This window comes from Eumetopias jubatus, unplaced genomic scaffold, assembly GCF_037043125.1.
Source record: "Eumetopias jubatus isolate StellerSeaLion01/CBP00866 unplaced genomic scaffold, mEumJub1_p1.0 scaffold_9, whole genome shotgun sequence".
Lineage (NCBI taxonomy): Eukaryota > Metazoa > Chordata > Mammalia > Carnivora > Otariidae > Eumetopias > Eumetopias jubatus.
The window spans coordinates 63,297,390-63,322,929 of NW_028274815.1; the positions used below are offsets into that span (position 1 = coordinate 63,297,390).

Sequence of the window (25,540 nt, forward strand, 5' to 3'; positions counted from 1 at the left end):
TATCAGTACTCAGTGTTCACATTATGCACTGTGTATATGCTATGCAGAGATAAGCCATGTGGCTAACTATTATTTTTCCTTTGTTACCTGGTTCTTGTTATTCCTAGAGTTAACAATTATCTTACTTTTTCATTTCTGTAGTTTTTTCTCTACTTAAAACTCATTCAACCCCCAGTTTTCTATCACTTGTCTATATCTCTTCTTAGCCATCTATATTAGGTTTTTGTTGACTTTATTTCCAGGGAATTTCATGAGATTTACCTAATAACCTTCCTGTTGAAATTTTTTTTTTTACTTTTGTCATGTTAATTTCTGAGAGTTTACTTCATGGGGGTATATTCTTTTTTTCCCTAGAGATATTATTTTTCTCCTCTAAGTAGTTTGTTTCTTTGAGTTGCTCTTTTTATGTGCTTATAATCTTTGGTCATCTGCTCATGACTAAGTCAGATATAAAAAGCACTTTGGAAAAAAAATTAAAAAAAAATAAAAAGCTGTTTGGAAGCTCTGAGTGCATGCGTGGGACTTGTCAACTGTGAACTTTATTGTAGAGTCATTTGACTAGATATCATAATTAGGAATGCCTAATGTCAATACCTTTAGGTCTTTTGGAATGATTGGTTGGTCAGATTTCTTGGAGAAGACTCTTCCAACATTCTGTTTCTGAGCAAGCAGAAAACATTCCTCTGAGATATTAAGTTGACCAAGGCTGGTGGACAGGAAACCGCAGCCTTACTGTGGTAAGCTTACTAAGCTTTTGTTTTCATGTAGCTGTTAAAGAGACATGCATACAGGGTAAACCTCCATTATCACAGAAGAGGTAATGACAGTGGATTTGGAGCTAAGAGGCAAAAAATGATATCCTAGTTAATCACTTGTTTTTTTCAGACTTTTTAATTTTGGCCATTCTTAGCGGTGTATACTGGTCATTTTTTCCCCCTTCAGTTTTGTTTGGCTGATGTATATAAATCTGTTTTTTTTTTTTTTTTTTTTTGAAGGTTTTATTTATTTGACAGAGAGAGACACAGGGAGAGAGGGAACACAAGCAGGGGAGTGGGAGAGGGAGAATCAGGCTTCCTGCAGAGCAGGCAGGGACCCCAATGTGGGGCTCTATCCCAGGACCCCAGGATCATGACCTGAGCCGAAGGCAGACGCTTAACAACTGAGCCACCCAGGCGCCCCTACAAATCTATTTTTTTAAATGATTTTCTGTCTAGTAGCCCTGTTAAACTCTTAGCTAATGATTTATCAGTAAATTCGTTTGGATTTTTTCTGTGAACATAATCCTATCTTTTGTAATGACAGTTTCATTTCCTCCATTCCCATCTTTATACCTCCCCCCAACCTTATTGCTCTGGGTAGGCTTTCTAATACAATGTGAAATATAAATGGTAAACACTAACATTCTTGTCTTGTTCCAGATCTCAAAAAAAAAAAACAACTTCAAAGTTTTTATTAAGTAGATTTTTGTCTATGTATTTCTTGTACTAAAGTCCTTTAACAATTATTAATGGAATTTATTTCTATTTCTAGTTTGCTAAGAGTTTTGTTATGAACAAAAGGTGAATTTTGTCAAATATATTCTTTCTATATATTAAGAAAGTCATAATTGTTTCCTCCTTTAGTCTGTTAATGTGGTGAATTGATTGTTTGATTTCCTAATGTTAAGCTAGTCCTTTGTTCTTGAAATACACTCAGGTTATGGTGTATTTTATATTTATCTATTGCTCACACACATGTGATCTCCAGTGTCTATTGTTTATTGCCGGATTGCATTTCTTAACTTTTTTAGGAATTTGCACCTCTGCTTATATGAGCAATCCCTTTGTTTTTCTGCTTCCAAAATTTTGTTCTTGTTGCCTCTCCAGTTCTCCCTGTGTTTTGTGAGATTGTGCCTTAAAGGAGAAACAGCAACAATATAGTTTTAATGAGTTTTGGGGAGGGACTGAAATTAGATGTGTGTATTTAATCCACCTTCCTTACCTAATAGCTTTTACCCTCTTTTTATAGAATATTAAATGTATAGTTACTACTTTGTTTGTTTGAATTCTGATGTATAAACTAGTTGTGAACAAGGAATGTTAAAATTTTTTCATTGCTTTCATCACTGGGCTGCTAAAGAAAAATACTGAAATTTCTAAATATGCTAAATATGAATAGGGTTCCACATTTCCAACTATAGGCAAGTGACAAAAGAAATAAATCCTCATATTTTCCCACCCACTTGGGTAATATGGAGGGGATTAGTGTGGAACGTTCAGGTTTCTTTGGACCTTTATAGAACTTAGGTAAGATAAAGAAGAACTAACTTACAAAAGTCTACTAGGGAAGTTCTGTCCTATTTTTAATGCTTTATTAGATGAAATTGTGTAGCTGTCATGGTCAAGTCTTCCTTAATTGTTACCTTGAAAAAGTACATAAACAGAAAAGCAAGGAGCAACATTTTTCAGTAGGAAACAATTTAAATGTAACATACATTTATTATCCACTATATGTGGAACACTGAGCTGGATTCTGAGGATGTTAAAGTGAATTGGATTCTAATACCTAGGATAGGCTTTCAGGATTAACTTCCAGTCTGATGAGGAAAGAAGAATTTAAAAAGATAATTTCAATAAAATGTGTTGTTAACGATGAACCATTCTGATAAGGTGGAGTAGAAGCACGTAGTCTAACCTGATCTGGTCAAGCAAGTTTTCTGGATAAGATGTTACTTGAGCTCAGTTGTCTTGAGGAATGAGAAGTTAGGTTTGGGAGGAGAGATAATACTTCAGGGGAGAACTACATTAGCCAAAGAACAAAGACATGAAATTATAGGAGATAATGCATGAATTACACAGCATTTGGTACCCTGTGGTCAGAGTTAGAGATACGACTGGAGCTTTTGCTAGAGTTAGGCAGGGTCTAGTGTACGGGCATACTTTGTGTTACTGTACTTTGCTTTACTGTGCTTCACAGATAATGAGTTTTTTAAGAACTTGAAGTTTTGTGGCAATCTTGTCTTGAAGTCTGTTGGTGCCATTTTCCAATACCATTTGCTCACTTTGTGTCTCTGTCCATTGTGGTAATTCTTGTAGTATTTCAAGCTTTTTCATTATTTGTTATGATCTGTGATGTGATCTTTCTGACTATTGTAATTGTTTTGAGTCACTAGGAATTGCACCCATGTAAGATGGCGAACTTAATGTATGTGTTCTGACTGCTGCACATACTGCACATTCCCCCCATCTCTCCCTCTCCTTTGACTGTCCTATTCCCCAAGACACAAAAATTTTGAAATTAAGCCACTTAATGAGCCTAAATGGCCTCTAAGTGAGAGGAAGAGTCACATGTCTCTCACTTTAAATCAGAAGCTAGAAATGATTAAATTTAGTGAGGAAGGCATGGCAAAAACCAGGATAGGCCAAAAGCTAGGCCTCTTGAGCCAACACTTAGCCAGCTTGTGAATGCAAAGGAAAAGTTCTGGAAGGAAATTCAAAGTGCTACTGCAGTGAACAAACAAAGCAAAACTGTCTTATTGCTGATACAGAGAAAGTTTAAGTGGTCTGGATAGAAAATCAAACCAGCCACAGTATTCTCTTAAGCCAAAACCTAATCCAGAGCAAAGCCTTAATTCTTCAATTTGATGAGAACAAAGAAGAGGTGAGAAAGTTTGAGGCTACAGAGGTTGGTTCATGAGGTTAAGGAAAGAAGTCCTCTGCCTAGCATAAAAGGGCAAGGTGAAGCAGCAAGTTATCCAGATCTAGCTGATAGTGAATGAAGGTGGCTACACTAAATAATAGATTTTCAGTGTAGACAAAACAGCCTTCTATTGGGAGAAGATGCCATCTATGACTTGCATAGTGAGAGAGAAGTCAGTGTCTGGCCTCAAAGCTTCAAATGATAAGTTTAACTCTTGTTAGGGGCTAATGCAAGTGGTGACTTTATGTTGAAGCCAGTGCTCATTTGCCATTCTGAAAATCCTAGAGCTCTTAAAATGATGCTAAATCTACTCTACCCATGCTCTATAAATGGAACAACAAAGCATGGGTGACAGCACATCTGTTTACAACATGGTAAGAAAAAAGAAAGAAAGAAAGAGATAAAGAAAGAAAAATGAATTTCTTTTAAAATATTACTATTCATAGGCAATGTACCTGGTAACCCAACAGCTCTGGTGGAGATGTACAATGATATTCATGTTTTCATGCCTGTTAACACAACATCCATTCGGCCTGTGGATTAAGGGGTCATTTCGACTTTCAAGTCTTATTATTTAAGAAAGACTTTTTAAGGCTATAGCTGCCATAGGTAGTCATTCTTCTGAGATCTAGGCAAAGTAAATTGAAAACTTTCTGGAAAGGAATAGTCATTCTAGATGCCATAAGAACATTTGTGATTCATGGGACAGGTCAAAATATCAACATGAACGGGAGTCTGGAAGAAGTGGATTCCAACCCTCTTGGAAGAATTTAAGGAGTTTCAAGACTTCAATGGAGGAGGGAACTGTAGATGTGATGGAAATAGTAAGAGAACTAGACTTGGAAGTGGAGCCTGAAGTTGGGACTGAGTTGCTTCAATCTCATAATCAAATTTTAGTGGATTGGAGTTTTTCTTAGGAGTGAGCAAAGAAAGTGGTTTTTTGAGATGGAGTCTATACCAGGTGAAGATGTTGTGAAGATTATTGAAATGACAGCAGGGGATTAGGATATTGCATAAACTTAGTTGATAAAGCAATGGTAGGGTTTGAGAGGATTGACTCCCATGTTGAAGGTTCTGCTGTGGGTAAAATGCTATCAAACAGCATTGCATTCTACAGAGAAATTGTTTGTGAAGGGAAGAGTCCCTTAATGCTTCAGACTTCATTTTTGTCTTATTTTAAATAATTGTCATAGCCACATCAAACTTCAGCAGTCACTACCCTGATCAGTCCACTGCCATCAACATCGAGGCAAGACCCTCTTCCGGCAGAAAAATTATAACTCTGAAAACTCAGAGGATAGTTAGCACCTTTTAGCAATAATGTATTTTTTAATGAAAGTGTTTACATTTTTTTAGACATATGTTATTACATACTTAATAGGCTATAATACCCTGTAAACATAACTTTTATAATCTCTGGGAAACCAAAAAATTCATTTGATTTGTTTTAATGCAAATTTGCTTAATTGTGACATTGGCTTTATTGCTGTGATCAGGAACCAAATCCACAGTATATCGAAGATGGGCCTGTAATGTCCTTCTTTGTCTCTTGTAACCTATTTTAATTTAAAGTCTATCTTGGCTGATAATTAGTATTGCCATCCCTGCTGTCTTTTGGCATGGAATAATCTTTTTTCATCCTTTCACTTTCAACCTCTTTGTCTCTAAAATGAGACTCATACACAGCATATAGTTGGCTCATGTGTTTTTATCCATTAGCCAATCTGTGTTTTTTGTTTTTTATTTTTGATTGCATATGTTTTATTGAAAGAAATCATTCATAAAATAGCATACAAAAATGTACAAACACATGGGTAAATAATGACAAAGGACTGTTTTTGTGAAGTGTTTTTTAAAGTATCTTTAGATTTTAGTGCAAAAATATACTCCTTGCACCTCTTAAAACATAAGAGCAGGCTCAAAAAACCATAGTGATAGAAGTAAGCTAGCTACGTTCAATGCCATTGTCAATGAAGTGGATACAATCACCACATGTGGCTATTGCTCAGATGTTAATGTCTGTTGGAGAGGAGCTCTAACAAGAGTCCCTGTAATGTCAAAATGAGTATTTTTGCAATAACCCTCCCCCCCCCGCCAAAAGAAGACATGAAAGGAGAAATCTTTCTCTGCATGCAGCAAAGATAAGACCCCCCCAAATGGGGTGTCACCCATCAGTAGCCCTGAAGAGTTTTAGCTGCCAAAATATATACAAGGTCACATTTGGTTCTTAGTAAAATCTGTCTTTTGATTGGAGAGTTTAATCCATTTACATTTAAAGTAATGATAAGGAGGGACATATTTCTGTCATTTTGCTGCTGTTTTTTCATGTTATGTAGTTATTTTGTCTCATTTTTTTGCATTACTTATTTAGAGTTAGTTGATTTTTTTTTTGTAGTTAAACATTTAAATTTCTCATTTCTTTTTGTGTATATTCTGTAGTTATTTTCTCTGTGGTTACCATGGGGATTACATTTAATATCTTGAAGTTGAAACTCTAATTTGGATTTGTACCAGTTTAACTTCAGTAACCTGACCTTTGGTCCTTGGCAGCTTTGTATCAGTGCTTTTTGGTTGTTGATGTCACAAGGTTACATTTTTATACATGTGTGCCCCAAACTAAACTGATAATTTTTTAAATGCATTTGTCTCATAAATTATGTCAAAAACAAAATGCGGAGTTACAGACCAAAGTTACAAATAAGTCTAGCTTTTAGTCTAATAATTGTTATAAAAATGTATTAATCTCTTAAATCCTATAGAAAACAGAGTGGACTTAAGCCATTGTTACAATAATACTAGTTTTTATAATTGCCCATGTAATTACCTTTACTGAGATTTTTATTTCTTCAAAGGACTCATGTTACTGTCTAGTGTCCTTTCATTTCAACCCGTGAGACTCCCGTTAGCACTTTTTGCAGTGTGATTCTAATAAAGAACTCCTTCAGCTTTTGTTTATCTGGGAATGTCTTAATTTCTTCCTCACTGATGAAGGACAGTTTTACTAGATACAGAATTCTTGGTTGACAGTTTTGTTTTTGTTTAAGCACTTTGAATATATCAGCCTACTGCCTTTTCTGCCTTTCAAAATTTCTGATGAGAAATCTGATTGTTTTTGAGGGTCCCTAATATATGATGAGTCACTTCTTGCTTTTTCCAAGACTCTCTGACTCTGGCTTTGAAAGCATGAATATAATGTGTCTTGGTGTGGGTCTCTTTGATTTCATCTTGCTTGGACTTTGTTGATCTCGTTTATATTCATGTCTTTCATCAAAATTTGGAGTTTTAAGACATTAGTCAGATATTCTCTCTATGCCACTTTCCTCTCTTCTTTTGGGTCCCCACGGTGCATACATTGGTCGGCTTGTTGTCCCACAGTTCCCTTAGGTTCTGCTCACTTTTCTGCATTCTTTTTTCTTTCTGTTGCTCAGATTTGATAGTTGACATCTCGTCTTTAAGGTCTCAGATTCTTTTGTATGCTCAAATCTACCTTTAGGGTCCTTTTGTGAATTTTTCATTTCAGTCATTGTACTTTCAGCTCCACAATTTCTTTTTGGTTTCTTTTTAGGTTTTCTTTCTATTTATTGATGTTTCCATTTTGTTCATCATTTTCTTGACTTTCTCCACATCTAATTTTTAAAGCCTACTTAAGACTGTCTCTTTCAAATTTTTGTATAATCTACTCTCAGATCTTTTTTAGGGCAAGTTGCTGTTAATGTTTTTTCCCTTGAATCAGGGCCACACTTTACTGTTCTTTTATGCCTTGTAATTTTGTTGTTGAAAACTGGATACTTTAATAGTGAGGTAACTCTAGAAATTGTATTTCCCTTTCTCCCTAGAGAAGAAAGATTAAAATCTCCCATTTTTTATTTTTATTTTTTTGATTGTTACAGGCTGTCTCTGTTCTAAGGATCAGCCTGTGGTATAAGATTAGTGTGTTTCCTGGTCATTTTTGAGCCTGCATCTTTCCCTGGGCTTTCCCAGTGACTTCCACATTTCCCTTGTCTATGCAGTTACTTTGAAATGTTTGTGTCTCTAATGTCTGATTCCCAAAAAGGGAAAAAAAGAAAAATGAAGTGGAGGGGGGGAGGGCACTGGCTCTTTAAATATTCTGTAAGTCACTTCAGGAGGAGGAGGGGCTTGCAACAATGGGAGGAGGTGCATTAGCAGTGTCCTACTGCCTCTTTGTCTATCTACCCTCTGAGATTAGAAGCCGCATTAGAAGCCGCAGTCGGGTCCTAACACAGATCCCTGTCGCTTGGAAGACAGATCCCTTTACCTACCATACCTCCTGTAAGCTGTGTGTAAGTTGCTCCTGGAGTACCTGCAGGGCTGCCTGTCATGGGGCTGGGTGATGGGTAGCCTCTGTCAAGCTAAGAGCTGAAATTGATAGAATTTGCAAGCCTTCAATAGACTCCAGAGTTCCAAAATATATCAGACAGGTTCTATCAGTGTAAATGTCTAGGTGGGAAGACAGATTCCTGGTGCTTTCTGCTTAGCCATCTACTCAGAATCCTCTCCTAATTGGCTTGGTGTTGATTTTTTTTTTATTAATGGTCTATAATACAGGATAGCTAAGGACCACATATGAGAGTGCCTACTACATTTCAACATGCACTTGACAGATGTTTCTTTCTTTAATTTTTTTTTTTTTTAAAGGTAGTTGCTATAGTCATTCTGTAATGGCTACATAGGAACATATGAAGTGAGTCTGTTTCATTTGACTTTGTGGGTAGATACCTTGTTCACATGACCTAAAAATAGTAACAAATCTTTTAAATCATCCTCACCACTGGTCAGTTGTAGTCAAAATAAACTTAAGTATAGGAAGAGTTGATATATTCTCTGTGGATTACTTGACAGAGAATAGCATTTGATTAAATAGATGTAGTTATAGAGCTACCTACAGAAGGTGTGGAGAACATCAATGAAGCTTGCAAATAAGATCAAATGAACTAAAAATTTAAGAGATTTGCTATCTCTTTAAAGATATCTGATTAGAAATATTGCAATTATTATTAAAATTAAATTTCTTAAAAAGTTTAATCTCTTTATTTCCTTATTCTACTGAAGCTTTTTGAATCCCCCAGAGATAAAGACAAAAATGATTATTAGAGGATTTATCTGCACATATTATAGGAAAGTATTAAAAAAAAAAATCAGAAGAGAAAGCAACTGTTGCAAGTACCAGAAAATTATGCTATTAATTTAAGTGTCATCGGAGCACAAAAGATCACATTCCAGGACTGTGAGAAAATTATTAAAATACTGGAAATAATAGTACTTAAGATGAAGATATTATACTCTAAGATCTGGTTAAGTGACTGACATTATTATATCACTTCAGGTATTATAAAAGTAACAAAATGCTTTTAAAGATAATAAGCGTTACATTTTGAGATTGGCAGTGTTCACACTTTTCTGCTTAAGTGCTTTCCTAGTTTAACATAATTTAATAACAGTTATGGGAGAATAGCTAACATCTGAGTTCTCATATATATCTTTTTTCCTTCCTTCTTCAGTATATACACATTTTATATATTTATATATAAAAAAGTGATACAATTTCATTCTCTAAGTGGTGGGTTTATGAACAGTAGCTTTTCTGCCTTTGTCCTCAGTGTTAGAAATATTGCTACTTTGTAATTTTTTAGCTCCTAATTATTAATCTACTGCAAAAAAGATACTGCTATGTAGATCCCCTTTTTACCCAGAAATTAGTTTTTTTTAACAGCATTATTAAGGTATAATTGATATGTAATAAACTGAACATATGTAAAGTGTACAATTTGAGTTTTGACCAATGTTTATACCTGTGAAATCAACCTCACAATCAAGATAATAAACATTTCCATTAGACCCAAGTTTCCCCACTCCCCTTTGTAATTTCTCTGTCCCACTTGGTCCTCCCACTGGTCCCCAGGCAACTACTGATCTACTTTCTAGAGTTTTGTATAATTCTATGTATTCTTCTCTGTCAGATTTCTTTCCCCAGCATAGGGATTCTTCTCTTGTGGCATATAATAATAGTTCATTCTTTTTATGATGAGTAGTACTCCATTGTATGGATTTACTACATGGACATATGAATTGTTTTCAAGATTTGGCTGTTACAAATAGAGCTGCTGTGAACATTATGTAATGTCATTATATGAACATACGCTTTCATTTCTCTTCAGCAAATACCTAGGAGTGGAATGCTGAATCATATAGGAGGTGTATGTTTAATTTTTTAAGAAACTGCTCACATTAAAAAAAAAAAGTTGCTTATAAAAGTGGTTGTTAACGTTTTACATTCCAAACAATAGTGTCTGAGTGGTCCTGTTTCTCTACAGCCTTCATTCTTGCTCACATTTGGTATGGCCAGTCTCTCTCTCTCTCTCTCTCTCTCTTTTTTTTTTTTTTTTTTTTTAAGTAGGCTCCACGCCCAGCATGGAGCCCACCATGGGACCCAAACTCATGACTCTGAGATCAAGAGCAGAGGTCAAGAGTTGGACACTTCACTGACTGAACCACCCCATCTTTCTCATTTTAGCCATCCTCATAGTGTGTAGTGGTAACTCATTGTGGTTTTAATTGCATTCCCTTAATGACCAGTGATTTTAAGCTTATTTTTATGTGCTTATTTGTCATCCATATATCTTTTTTGGTGAAATATCTGCAAATTTTTTGCCTAAAGACTTAAATAAATGGAGAGAGAGGCCACATTAATGCATTAGACTTTTCAATATTGTTAAAATGGCAGTTCTCTTCAAATAGATGTACAGATTCAATGCAATCCCAGTCAAAATCCCAACAGATTGATTTTAGAAACTGATGATATAATTCTAAAATACATAAGGAAAATGCAAATGACCTAGAATAGGAAACTGGAAAAAAAAAACAAAGTTAGAGGACTTAATATGACTTGATTTCAAGATATAAATCTACCCTTATCAAGACAATGTGGCATTATAGAAATACTCCTTGATTTAAGATGGGGTTACATCCTGATAAACCCATCATAAGTTAAAAATACTGTAAGTTGAAAATGCAATTAATACATGTAACCTACCGGACATCACAGCTTAGCCTAGCCTACTTTAAACATGCTCAGAACACTTATATTAGCCAACAGTTGGGCAAAGTCATCTAACACAAAGCCTATTTTATAATAATGTCTTGAATATCTCATGTAATTTATTGAATACTATACTGAAAACAAGAAGCAGAATGGTTGTATGGGCACAGAATGGTTTATAAGTGTATTGATTGTTTAGCCTTGTGGTAGCATGGCTCTCTGCCCAGCATCACAAGAATATCATACTGCATATTACTAGCCTGGAAAGATCAAAATTCAAAATTTGAAGTACGGATTCGACTGAACGCCTATCATTTTTCACACCATTGTAAAGTCGCTTTATCATTAAATCAGGCCACTGTAAGTTGGGGATTGTATGTATACCCATACAAACTGCTGAAAGTAGTTGTATGTATATACAAAGGTGCAAAGATAATTCAGTGGAGGAAAGACAGTCTTTTCATTAAATTGGGCTGAAACAGTTTGCTGTATACCAAAGAAGATGAACTTCAATCCATATACAGAAATTAACTCCAATTGGATTATGAACTTAATGTAAAACCTAAGACAAACTTCTGGAAGAAAAAAAGCTTTGGGACTTCGGGTTTTCTTAATATAACACCCCAAGCAAGATCCGTATAAGAACAAATTGGTAAGTTGGACTTAATCAAAATAAAAAATTTCTGTTCTTGAAAAATACTGTTGAGAATGAAGACAAGCCACAGACTAAGAGAAAATATTTGCAAATTACATATCTGATAATGGACTTGTATTTAGTTTACATAATGGGCATTCAAGGCTCAATAAGAAGACAACAACCTAAAATGGGCAGACCTTTCTATAGACATAATATTTTGGCTACTTCAGAGAACCCTTTTGTTACCATTAAAGCTTTATTTAAATTGATTTCATGAGGAAAACTTTTTCAAAATATATTTACCTTTTAGAGAATTGAACATATGTTTCCCTTGTTGGCAAATGGCTAGGAATCAGGTAATTCTGACTCCCTACTTCACTTCCTTTGCATTTACTTTTTACCTAGCCATACTGCTTCAGTCAGCCTCAGAGTGGTGCTTCTTAATGAAACACCTCACCTCAGCTCAACCACTGCTTATTTTTTCTTTGTCCCAGAGTTTTTCTAATGCTAGGACCAGGCGTGTCTGTATGCCCCTGGTATATATGCAGATCTGGAAATGTGAGAATTAATCATCTTTTTAGGACAGCTTGACAAGTCGGGAACAGAAGCAGTGAATAAATGTTTTGAGATTCTCTCTTTTTAGGCCGCAGTTCTGAGCTTTCTCTACAACTTCTCACAGAGCCACCATTGACCACAGTGACCCGCTTGACAGCACACCCTTATTTTGGCTTTTTGTCCTCTTATTTCACTCTTCCCAGTACCCACTACCTCTCAGGTTATTGTCAGTAATCTTAGCGACTATCTGCACATAAGTGCTGACTTAGAGTGCTTTCTGGGAGAGACCCCAAGCTCAAATTATCATTGCGTGTATCACTTACTGTTAGATAAAGACGATGTGGGACAAGGGTCCAGATACACCAGTCATACCTATGGCCCAGAAATTTACCTCCTTAAAAAAAAAAAAAAAAAAAATCATTTGCTTTTCGCCTATTTTTTTTTTTTTAAAGATTGAACAAAACATACACAACTATATAGGACTTTCTAAGCAATATAACTTGACAGGACTTCTTTAAAATCAATTTATAAGTCAAAGACTACACTAGTCTTCTCTCAGGTGATTTCCTTGCCTCTAGAAAATTGTCATCTTCACAGAAGCTATCAGCTTCCTTATATTGTCACCACCATTAGAAAAATTTTGTTACTTCTGTATAGCAGTGGGCCATAGGCACTAACTTCTTCGCTTGTGCTTATATGTAGTTTCTTTGTAGACTATAAAAAAAAAAAAAAATTGTTTCTCAGAATTTCAGTAATAGGTACTAGCATGTTTGTTTTTTTAAGGTTTTTTTTTTTTTTTTTACCATATCATTTTTAATGTCCAGCATTTACAACACAAGGGCCAGAGCTTTCTCCCCAACTCAAGTTTTATAAATTCTCAATTGGCTTGTGAGGCCAATAGGGATACTTCTTGTCTAATCTGGTTTCTGGGAAGACTTCATTCAGGTCCTCAGTGGTCATCTGATCAAATGGAATTATGTTCCTTATCTTCTCCAGCTCTTTTTCATATTCCTCAATCCTGGCCTTTGAGAGAGACAAAAACTTGGCACAACTTTTCACATCTTCTTTTTCTTCAGCATCCACCTGAACAGTATATTTATCCTCTGGCACAGGAACCTTCAGGGCATTAAACTTCTTCTCAAAGTCATCTACCAAACCAGCCTTTGCCACATTGGCCTTGTAGTAAGCCCAGTCAATAGCAGGTGGTTTCTCAGGGAGAGTAGCCAATCTGGAGGTAAGTGTCTCATTCCAGGATTTCAGGGAGTTAGCAATGGCCTTCTGGTTTCGGGGTATGATCTCCCCAAAAGCTACCCAGTCGATGGTTTTTAGAGCAAGTTTTTGCGCAGCCATCTTGAGATCCTTCACCGACCCCGGCGGCCTAGAGTCCACAGCAGCAAGGAACGGAACTGGGTCCTTTAAGGGTTTTTTTTTTTTTTAAGATTTTATTTATTTGAGGGAGAACATGAGTGGCGGCGAGAGAGGGATGGGGGAGCAGAAGAGGGAGAGGGAGAAGCAGACTCCCCGCTGAGCAGGGATCACAACATGGGGCTTGATCCCAGGACCCTGGGATCATGACCTGAGCTGAAGGCTGACGCTTAATGACTGAGCCACCCAGGTGCCCCTGCTTTCTTTTTTTAATAAAAATCTCAACATTTCCCATGTAGGTTCATAAGAAATCCTAGAAAAATAAGATCAAAATATTAATGGCAGAATTTGAGGCTTTGTGATAGGCCATTACATTTTTTTATAGAACAAAGATTTTATTAACATTTTCTACTGTATAGAGTGTAGACTTCAATTAAATGCATTTAAAGATCTAGCATTCCCTATGGAATTAGCATTGTTTTTTTTTTTTTTTTACTATTTTTTAATTTAAATTCAATTAACAAAGTATATTACTAGTTTCAGAGGTAGAGTTCATGATCTGTCAGTTTCATATAATACCCAGTGCTCATTATATCACCCAGTTATCCCGTTCCCCCACCCCCTTCCCTCCAGCAATTCTGTTTGTTTCCTATGATTAAGAGTCTCTTATGGTTTGTTTCCCTTTCTGATTTTGTCTTAATTTTTCCTTCCCTTCCCCTGTGCTTCTCTGTTTCGTTTCTTAAATTCTACCTGAGTGATGGGACGCCTGGGTGGCTCAGTCGGTTAAGCGTCTGCTTTTGGCTCAGGTCGTGATCCCAGCGTCCTGGGATCGAGCCCCGCATCGGGCTCCCTGATCAGCGGGGAGCCTGCTTCTCCCACTCCCCCTGCTTGTGTTCACTCCCTCGCTGTTTCTCTGTCAAATAAATAAATAAAATCTTTAAAAAAAATTCTACATGAGTGAAATCATATGATAATTGTCTTTCTCTGATTGACTTATTTCATTTAGCATAATACCCTCTAGTTTAATCCACATCATTGCAAATGGCAAGATTTTATTCTTTTTGATGGCTGAGTAGTATTCCATTGTATATAAATACCACCTCTTCTTCATCCATTCATCTGTTGATGGACATCTGGGTTCTTCCCATAGTTTGGCTATTGTAGACATTGCTGCTATAAACATTGGGGTGCAAATGCCCTTTCGGATCAGTACATTTGTTTCTTTGAGGTGAATACCTAGTAATGCAATTTCTAGGTTGTAGGGTAGCTCTGTTTTCATTTTTTTGAGGAACCTCCATACTGTTTTCCAGAGCGGCTGTGTACCAGCTTGTATTTCCACCAACAGCGTAAGAGGGTTTCCCTTTCTTTGGTACTAGCATGTTTTGAATAGAGTTTAGACTTAAGCATACAGACAGTTCATCAGTGGACAATAACACTGTGGAAACCAGATCAGTCATTTCTTTCTCTGAAGGTGCATTGTCTAGTCATGGAGCTAATAAGAACAACTTTATCTACCTCCCTGTTCATTGGCTGTCCTTCATAAGGAAATAAGACACCATTTAAGGTTTTTAGATTAATGGTATAACCTACTTTTCTGATGGTTTATTTTATTTATTAAACATGAACTGTAATAACCAACTTGACCTTTCTGTGCTCAAATGTCAGGGTACATCCTCCAGTGATAAAAGTGGGCAAGTCTTGCCAAAATAGGCTGTGTTTTAACATTATAAAACTAGTCAGAAAATAGAATAAGCCTTTTTCGTTTTTTGTAAGGCACGTAGACCTTTGACCAGACAGACTTTCATGATCTCAAGGTTTAAATACCAAATCCATCACACTGATCAGACTGCTTGCTTAGAAATTTTTTCAGTTGTGTTTGTTCAGAAATTTTCAGTGAATCAGTGCATGGATCCCACATAATAGATCTTTCCATTGAGAAGCCCATATACAGAATAGTCCAGGTATTCTGATTTTAGTGCAGAGAATTTCATTAAGTGTCTTAGGTGAACCTAATATTAGATTGATCTCTTAATATCTTTATGCTTGCTCTTTTCAAATTATGTTGAGAGGTCTATTTTTTCCCTATTTTTTTCCTCAAGATTAATAAATTCTTGTTATTCTTCTGACCTTTGCTTTTCACACAGGAGGATTGGACTCCATACCCAAGAATATCTCCCCTGTTAGCTTGTGTTCCCTTGCAGGTAACATTACAGAGGTAGTTTTCCAATTCCTGGTGTTTGGTCTGTACCTTTTTTTTCTGTTATAGTTCTGCCCCACATGGAAATGCACAAACTGAAAGATAGTGTAGTTGGTATGCCTCAACATGGGCCCTTGCTGCATATCTTTGGAGCAGGTAGAGTAGAATGTCCTTTCCTCACCTTGTTTTATATTTTCTAGATATTTCAGTATTTCTCTTCCTTCCACTTTTATTTTATTTTATTTTTAAAAGATTTTATTTACTTAGAGAGAGAGAGCAGGAGCAGGGGGAAGTGACAGAGGGAGACAGAGAAGCAGGCTCCCGGCTGGGTAGGGAGCCCGATGCCGGGCTCGATCCCAGGACCCTGAGATCATGACCTGATGGAAGGCAGATGCTTAACCAACTGGGCCACGTGGGTGTCCCTTTCACTTTTATTTTTTAATCTTTTAAGGACAAGTGGTTGCTTAGCATCCTCTCTTCTCCTTTCACCACAGGAAGGCTTAGGGGTAGGCTTCTGCATCATTATCTTGGTTACTGGGATACATTTCTTCCCTGTAAGACAGCTTATTGCTTTTGGAATCCTAAGCCTATTGTGTGTGTGCCTTAAGGGTTTTTTTTGTTTTTGTTTTTGCTTTTGCTTTTTTTTTTTGCTGCTTATTTTTGTCTTCTTTAGTTTTTTTCCCCTGTCTTATGTCTTCCTTCCTCTATTTCATTTCCTTCCATCATGGTATTATGTATATGTTGCAAAAAGAAAAAAAACTGGCATTTTTCTCTTTGATTAGTAAATTAATACCTGCAGTGTTCTGGGTGTAATTTTTGGATCTTTGCCATGTTATAGCTATATAATTGCTTGCTATTCCTGCTAGAAATTTGCAGTTCCTAACCTATTCCAAAAACTCAGGAGTTTTGGAAGACTGATTTTTTTCCCTTTATTTTAGAAAATAATGGTAGTTTTTTATTGCATCATTGATTTCTGTCCTTGCATACATGGAGATAGAAGATATAATGTCCAAATAGTTTGATGCTGGTATGATTAAAGAAGAAATGACTATGTTGAATCATATAAATTGTTCATATTTAATGGATAGATACTTATTTGAATGAGAAAATCTATTTATAAACACGAATTGAAACTAAATGGGAGTAAAGATAGGTACTTTTAAGTGGACAGAACTGTCTGCTTTATGGATTTTCAAATAGTTTTATTTAGAATTCTTGACTTTTAGAGTTGGAAGTCACCTTTGAAGTTGTCTACCACACACCCATATTTATTGATGCAATGTTAAGTCTTTAAGAGGCTGAGTAGGTCTTGATCAAATACTTCATTACCATCAAGATTGGAGCTGTGACCTCCTTGTGTACTGGATGCTCTTACCTTTGTAGTAGAGATCCTGACATAGATCTGACACATAGTTCAAATATTAGTTAGGCTAGTGTGTTCTTCACTAATCTGTGCACATCATGAAGTGAAAGGATGGCTCAAAGACCATTTATTTTTACATATGAAATAAAACGATTATGATTAGAACAATTACGATTTTTTTGATTAGAAAAATACATAGGGGCGCCTGGGTGGCTCAGTCAGTTAAGTGGCTGCCTTCGGCTCAGGTCATGATCCCAGGGTACTGGAATTGAGCCCTGCATCGGGCTGCTGCTCCCTCTCCCACTCCCCCTGCTTGTGTTCCTGCTCTCGTTGTCTCTGTCAAATAAATAATCTTTAAAAAAAAATAATACATATTATTGTAGGTAATATGGAAAAATACAAAGAAGGACATAAAAAGGGTTAAAGCCACACTAACTAGGGACCATTGAAACACTGGAACAAAGTCATTGGAGCCACATCAGAACAAAACCACTCTGCATTATTCTGGAATGGATTAAGGGCATACATCATGGTCTCATATGACCTACAGAATGCTCACCTCTTCAGTGAGGTTCTAAAATCAACCAGTAACTAATAATGTGAGTGTTAGAGAAGCCAAGCTGTGGAACTGAGATACCTCAGCTTTGAAGGAAAAAGCTGCTCTGGTGAGAGCAGACCCCCATCCAGTATACCTCATTTTTCTTACCATCCTTTAATTCTTGAGGTGAGGCTTTGCTCCTCTCTTCTCTTTCTCTTACCCTAAAGTTTTGCAATTAGAGAAGTAATGTCTAAACTTATGAGGTTGAGTATTTTTCATTTGATTATGTGTGTTTTTTCTTTGGGGAATTATCTCTTCACCCCCCCCCCCCTTTTAAATCCTATGTACTTTTTTTTGACTGATTTTTCAATAGCCCTTTTATATTAAGAGTATTGACACTTTGTCTGATATGATGCAGATATTTTTCAATTTGCTGTTTTTGTTCACGGGTTGTGAACTTCTCCAGGTCAAGGACCATATGACTTTTAATAATGGCTCTCAATTTTTTTTTTTTTTTAAGATTTTATTTATTTATTTGACAGAGAGAGACACAGCGAGAGCAGGAACACTAGCAGGGGGAGTGGGAGAGGGAGAAGCAGGCTCCCTGTAGGGAGCCCGACGTGGGGCCCGATCCCACGACCCCGGGACCATGACCTGAGCCGAAGGCAGACACTTATTGACTGGGAGTCACCCAGACGCCCCTATTATTACAGTACTATTGACTATAATCTGTATGCTGTACTTTTCATCTCCATGACATATTTTATAACTGAAGTTTCAGCTTCTTAATCCTCTTTATTTCACCTCCCCCAACCCCACAACCACCAGTTTTTTTAGATTCCACATAAATTGACATCATAAGTTACTTGTCTTTCTCTGTCTGATTCATTTCACTTAGCTTAAACCCTCTGAGTCCATCCATATTGTCACAAATGTCAAGGTTTCATCCTTTTTATGGCTATGTAGTATTCCATTGTGTATATATGTACACACATCTTCTTTATTCATTCATCAGTGGACACTTAGGGTTGCTTTCATATCTTGGCTTCTGTACATAAAAGTGCAAGAAACAGAGTGCACCTTTTCAAATTAGTGTTTTTATATCCTTTTGTAAATACCCAGGAGTGGAATTACTGAGTCATATGATATTTTTATTTTTAATTTTTTGAGGAGCTGCCACAGTTTTCCACAGTGGCCACCCCAGTTTACATTGTAACCAACAGTGCACAAGGGTTCCTTTTTTTCCCTACATCCTTGCCAACATTTGTTATTTCTTGCTTTTTGATTTTGGTCATTCTGGCAGGTGTAGGCTGATATCTCGTTGTTGTTTTGATTTGCATTTTCCAGATGATTAGTGATGTTGAGAATCTTTTCATGTGTTTGTTGGCCATCTGTTTGTCTTCTTGAGAAAAATGTCTATTCAGGTCCTCTGCCTTTTCTTTCTTTCTTTTTTTTTTTTTTAAAGAAAGTGGTGGGGGAGGGCAGAGGGAAGGGGAGAGAGAGAATCTTAAGCAGGCTTTGTGCCTAGCACAGAGCCTGACATGGGGCTTGATCTCACAACCCTGAGATCATAACCTGAGCTGAAATCAAGAGTTGGATGCTTACATGACTGAGCCACCCAGGTGCTCCCCTCTGCCCATTTTATAATTGGATTTTTGTTTGTTTGTTAGTGTTCAATTGTGTAAGTTCTTTATATATTTTGGATATTAACTTCTTATCGAATATATCATTTACCAGTATCTTCTCCCATTCACTAGGTTTCTTTTTCATTTTGTTGATGGTTTCCTTCACTGCAAAAGCTTTTTCTTTGGTGTAGTCTCAGTAGTTTATCTTTGCTTTTGTTTCTCTTGCCTGAGGTGACACATTTAGAAGTATGTTGCTAAGACTGATTACTACCTATTGTTTCTTCCAGGATTTTTATGGTTTCAGGTCTCATTTAGGTCTTTAATCCAATTTGAATTTATTTTTGTGTATGGTGTAAGAAAGTTGTCCAGTTTCCTTTGTTTGCATGTAGCTGTCCGTTTTTCCCAGCACCATTTATTGAAAATACTGTTTTTTTCCCATTGTATACTCCTGCCTCCTTCATCGTAGATTAATTGACCTTATAAGCATGGGTTTATTTCTGGATGCTTTATTCTCTTCCATTGATCTGTGTGTCTGTTTTTGTGCCAGTACCATACTGTTTTGATTACTGCAGCTTTGTAGTGTATCTTGAAATCTGGATTATGATACCTCCTGCTTTGTTCTTTTTTTTCTCAAGATTTCTTTGGCTATTCGAGGTCTTTTGTGCTTCCTCACAAATTTTAGTATTTCTTCTAGTTCTATAAAAAATGCTGTTGGTATTTTGATAGGAATTGCATTGAATCTGTAGATTGTTTTGGGCAGTATGGACATTTCAACAATAGTAATTCTTCCAGTCCATGAGCATGGTACATCTTTCTGTTTGTTTTTGTTATCTTCAGTTTCTTTTATCAGTGTTTTATAGTTCAAAGTATAACAGGTCTTTCACCTTCTTAAGTTTATTCCTAAGTATTTTAATTTTGGGGGGTGTAATTGTAAATGGTGTTGTTTTCTTAATTTCTCTTTCTGCTACTCAGTATATAGAAATGCAACAGATTTCTGTATATTAATTTTGTATCCTGCAATTTTCCTGAATTCATTGATCAGTTCTAATAGTTTTTTGGTGGAGTCTTTAGGGTGTTCTATTTATATAAAGTATGTCATCTGCAAAGAGTGACAGTTTTACTTCATCCTTACCAATTTGGATGGCTTTTATTTCTTTTTCCTGTCTGATTGCTGCAGGTAAGACTTCCAGTACTATGTTGAATAAAAGTGGTAAGAATGGACATCCTTATCTTGTTTCTGATCTTAGGGGAAGAGCTCTATTTTTCACCACTGAGTATTATGCTGTCCGTTTGTCATATTTGGCCTTTATCATTTTGAGATACGTTTCCTTTAAAACCACTTCATTGAGAGATTTTATCATAAAAGGATGTCGTATTTTGTCAAATGCTTTTGTGCATCTTATTGCGGTGCTCATACGGTTTTTATCTTTTCTCTTATTAATGTGATATATCACATTGATTTGTGAGTGCTTAACCACCTTTGCACCCTTGAATAAATCCTACTTGATTGTGGTGAATGATTTTTTTTTTAATGTATTGTTGAATTTTTTGTGAAGATTTTTATATCCATGTTCATCAGAGATACTGGCCTGTAGATTCCTCTCTTTGTAGTGTCTTTGGTTCTGGTATCAGGTAATGCTGGCTTTGTGGAATGAATTTGGAAGTTTTCCTTCCTTTTCTGTTTTTTGACATAGTTTAGAAAGAATGTGTATTAACTCTTCTTTAAATGTTTGGTAGTATTTACATGTGAATCTATCTTGCCCTGAATTTTGTTTGTGAGGTTTTTTTTATTACTGATTCAATTTTATTAGTAGTAATTGGTCTGTTCAAATTTTCTATTTCTTCATGATTCAGTTTTGGAAGATTATGTGTTTCTAGGAATTTATCCATTTCTTCTAGGTTGTCCAATTTGCTGGCATATAATTTTTCATAATCTCTTATCTATTTTTGTAGGGTCATTTTTTTTCTCTTTCTTTGTTTCTGATTTTAATTATATGAGTCCTCTCTTGATGAGTCTGGCTAAGGCTTTATCAATTTTGTTTATATTTTCAAGGAATTAGTTCCTGGTTTTATTGATCTTTTCTATTTTTTAATCTCGATTTCATTAATTTCTGCTCTAATATTTATCATTTCCCTTCCTCTAGCTTTGGGCATCATATTTGTGTGTGTGTGTCTAGCCATTTTAGGTGTACTAGCCATTTTAGGTGTACAGTTAAGTTTGAGATTTTTCTTGGTTTTTGTTTTTGATGTAGGCCTATATTGCTGTAAGTTTCCCTCTTAGAACAGCTTTTGCTGCATTCCAAAGATTTTGAACCCTTGTGTTTTCATTTTCATTTTTCTCCATGTTTTTTTGTTTTCCTCTCTGATTTTTTGGTTGACTGATTCATTGTTTAGTAGCATGTTATTTAGCCTCTATGTATAGTTTACTTTCCAGACGACTTTTTCTTGTAATTGATTTCTAGTTTCCTACTGTAGTGGTTAGAAAAGATGCTTGATATGATTTCATTTTTCTTAAACTTATTGAGACTTGTTTTGTGGCCTAACATGTGATCTGTTCTGGAGGATATTCTATGTGCACTTGTAAAGATTTTGAAAAAGACTCTCTTTTTTTTATGTAAACCCTATGGGAGGAGGTTAAGCAATTAGTCATAATTTAAAGCCAAGGTAGGGAGAATTGTTATCTTCTTACTAAAAGGCTCCAGGCAAGGGGGGAAAGGATGGAAATGTCCCATGTGCCAGGCTTTGTGTGAGACCGTTTTAGGTACCTTCTCGCATTTACTCCTCCAACCTTACAGCTGGCACAACATGCCCATGTTACGATCAGGGAAAGTGAGGTCCTGAGAAGTTAAACTTTGGGTGTTAGAGATGAGATTTGGACCAAGTCTGCTGGCCCCTGTATCAGTACTCTTTCCCCTGGCCACCACCCTTTACCACATGCAGTCATATTATCTGTATTGAATTCGCAGAGGGTCCGCTTTTGTGCTCCCAGCCTAGATAATAGTGGGGAGTTATGAAATCAATGCCAGGAAAGTGCAGGCTAAGGCCACCCAGCAGCCCCCACGGATTGCTCAGAGCCAGCAGCCACCCATGAACAGCTCTGGAGAAAGAGGTGAGGTCCTTGCTGGCATTCTTTCCCTGCCACAGAATGGTTGGAAGCCTCTTTGTGTCTCTTACCTGTGTCTGCCTTTCTTCCCCAGTACCCTCTCAAGTTTGGTTCTTTCCTCAATTGTCCACTTCCTCCCCACCCCCACCAATCTTTTCCTCCAGAATACTTTGTATGAACACCCATACATGTTGCTTTTCACTTCATTTCAACATTGGCTCTACTCTGCACTCCTATCATTCTTGATTTCATCAGAATAGGCACTGATTTTTGCCCTCTGCACTCCTACCATTCTTGATTTCATCAGAATAGGCAAATAAGCAATTACCTGCAGCAAATATATTTGGAGCCTTCCCTCAACAACCAAGTCCTTCCTCATCCTATGCTGAAGTCTAGTGATAATAAAATTGAGAGAGAGACATTTAGACATCAGCGTACTAATATTCCCAGAGATTATACCCCAGGCATTATTTAGGTCAATTTTTATTTTAAGGACTGGGTGTTATGTTTTCTGTACCTTTTTTTTTTCCTGCCCACATTATTTGTCTTGGAGTTGCCATGTGCTTAGCCAAAGTCTTGGGAGGACAGCATCTCTTCAGCTCCTGCCAAGTGTCAGCAGGTAGGTAGCTCATATACTTTATACTCAGGTAGAATTGAGTTTGAAGAAGCTAGGTACATCATTGACTGGCTCTGAGAGATAGAGCAAACTACTTTTAAGAAAGATGAAAAGAATGAGTATTTTGCTGTTTCTGGATGCAGTATTCTGTGTATATATATTTGTTAGGTCCATCTGGTCAAATGTGTCTTTCAGAGCCATTGTTTCCTTGTTGGTTTTTCTCTCCAAGTGATCTATCCTTTGCTGTAAGTGAGGTGTTCCAGTCCTCTACTTGGATTAAAGTTTTTCCTTTCTTGGCTGTTAATAATTGCTTTAATGTTTTTAGGTGCTCCTATATTGGGTACATAAATATATACAGTTGGATTGTTATCTTTGTCATTATGTAGTGCTCATCTTTGTCTCTTGCTACGTGAATTGTTTAAATCTTTTAGAAATATGATCCTGTAACCTTTAGACTATAACAGGGGTGGCTATTCATTGTTCTACTAGTCATTCTTAACTTTTTCTGCACATTAGAATCCTTTGGGGAGCTTTTAGAAGTCCCAAGGCCAAGGCTGCATTGAACCAAGGTTAATTACAAAGGAATGGCTGACAGTGGCATTAGATATTAGTGTTTAAGTTTCCTAGGTCACTGCAATATAATTTTTATTGTAGAGAAAGTTACAGGTATTGATACTATTTCTGTTGTTCTCTATATCTGTAGTTGAAGGAAATGCTAAATTTTACTTTGAGACTATAAAGATGTATCTTTTTTTTAAAGATTTTATCTATCCATTTGACAGAGAGACAGCAAGAGAGGGAACACAAGCAGGGGGAATGGGAGAGGGAGAAGCAGGCTTCCCGCGGAGCAGGGAGCCCGATGTGGGGCTCGATTCCAGGACCCCGGGATCATGACCCGGGCTGAAGGCAGACGCTTAATGACTAAGCCACCCAGGCGCCCCTAAAGATGTATTTTTTTTAAACCTAAACTCTGATTCTCTGGTTAAGAATATCTGTCGTGGACTTTTCAAAGATTATAATTTGCCTTCTACAGTGAGCTTTTTTTTCTAGGAAGACATACTCATATTTTGTTTTGGAGAGGGTCTTGAATATATTATTTTAAATGTATAGGTCTAAAGAATTAAAGGTCAGTTATTGAATATTTGAAAAAAATGAAAGATTGGTCTGTAACCCTATTCAATTAATTTAATTAACTTCAGAATAAATAACTCACACACAAGTTCTATAATTTCCCTCCCCCCAGTATTTTATTATAACTTTTCAAACCTACAGAAACATTGACAAAGTTTATGATGAATACTCATGTACCCACCACCTAGATTCTAGAGTTGACATTTACTGTTCTTGTTCTTTCCATTTGTGCATCTCTCCATCCATTAGTTGATCTGCGTTTTGGTGCCTTTCAAAGTAATCTGCAGGTGTCCGAGATCTTTCCTCAAAATACTTCAGCATGTTTACCTTTACTAAAGTTCAGTTCTTTGTAAAATTTGGAAACCATGAAACGCATAAATTCCAAGTGTGTGTAATATAAGTTTCTGTAAATGAATATACTCATGCAGTCCATTTTCAAGATGCAGAGCATTACCATTATCTCAGTCTTTTATCTCCTCCTAGTAAATCCCCATTGTTTGATTTTTTAACTATGCCTTAGTTTTGCCTGTTTCAGACTTCATATAAACACAAGTGTACAGTATGTCGTCTTTTGGAGATAGCCTCATTTCATCCAGCATATTTTTGAAATTCTCCATGTTGTGACATGTATTAGTGGTTCTTTTATTCCTGAGTGGTAGTCCGTTACATGAATATACTTGAGTTTGTGTATTTCTAGCTCTTATTAATAGACATTTGGACTTAATACTAATTTTTGGCTCTTTGAATAAAACTGCTATGAACATTCTTTTAACTATTTTGTTTTTTTTAAGATTTTATTTATTTATTTGACAGAGAGACACAGTGAGAGAGGGAACACAAGCAGGGGGAGTGGGAGAGGGAGAAGCAGGCTTTCTGCTGAGCAGAGAGCCCCATGCGGGGCTCCATCCCAGGACCCTTGGGATCTGACCTGAGCCGAAGGCAGACACTTAACGACTGAACCACCCAGGCGCCCTGCTATGAACATTCTTACATAAGTCTTTATGGACACATCTCTTCACCTCCGTTGGAGTGGAACTGCTAGGTCATAAGATAGATCTGACACCTTTAAAGAAGGTGTCAGATCTTTTCAAAAGCGGTTGTACCATTTTACATGCTTACCAGGAGCAAATGGAAGTTTAGATTGTTTTACATCTTTGCCAACATTTAATATTTTATTTTAATATTACTTCTTAATATCAGTAAACTTTTTTCCTGAGTTTGGCTTTATTTGATTCATTTTTAAACTCATTTTGCACATTGTAAATTTGCTCCCCTACACCCCCCCCCACCCCCAAAATAATCTTAAAAAAGTAGCTTTGGTGAGATGTGAAACTCCTTATATTAAAAAATGGGAGGGCGCCTGGGTGGCTCAGATGGTTAAGCGTCTGCCTTCGGCTCAGGTCATGATCCCAGGGTCCTGGGATTGAGTCCCGCATCGGGCTCCCTGCTCCTTGGGAGCCTGCTTCTCCCTCTGCCTCTGTCTCTCTGTCTCTCATGAATAAATAAATAAAATCTTTAAAAAAAAAAATGGGAACTTGGCACTTTTTAGTTTTGAAGAAATTTTTTTTTAATTTTTTTTTTTTTTTTAATTTGAGGGAAAGCAGAGAGGGAGAAGCAGACTCCCTGCTAAGCAGAGAGCTTGATGTGGGGCTGCATCCCAGGACCCTGGGATCAT

General features: G+C 36.6%; 1 protein-coding gene and 1 pseudogene across 3 annotated transcripts in view; one reads left to right on the forward strand and one right to left on the reverse strand.

Moving 5' to 3' along the window:
• The window catches only part of FANCL (FA complementation group L), an 88,595-nt gene that overhangs the window by 48,653 nt on the left and 14,402 nt on the right, over window positions 1–25,540 (forward strand). For 2 of the 3 annotated variants that reach the window (XM_028089964.2, XM_028089966.2), the window contains exon 8: window positions 15,437–15,493. The exons of the other annotated variant lie outside the window; for it this stretch is intronic. In XM_028089964.2, the coding sequence (XP_027945765.1) occupies window positions 15,437–15,493 (57 nt within the window). The remainder of the gene's footprint in view (window positions 1–15,436; window positions 15,494–25,540) is intronic. 3 annotated transcript variants of the gene reach the window in all.
• Window positions 12,795–13,313, reverse strand: LOC114198533 (ATP synthase peripheral stalk subunit d, mitochondrial pseudogene; annotated as a pseudogene).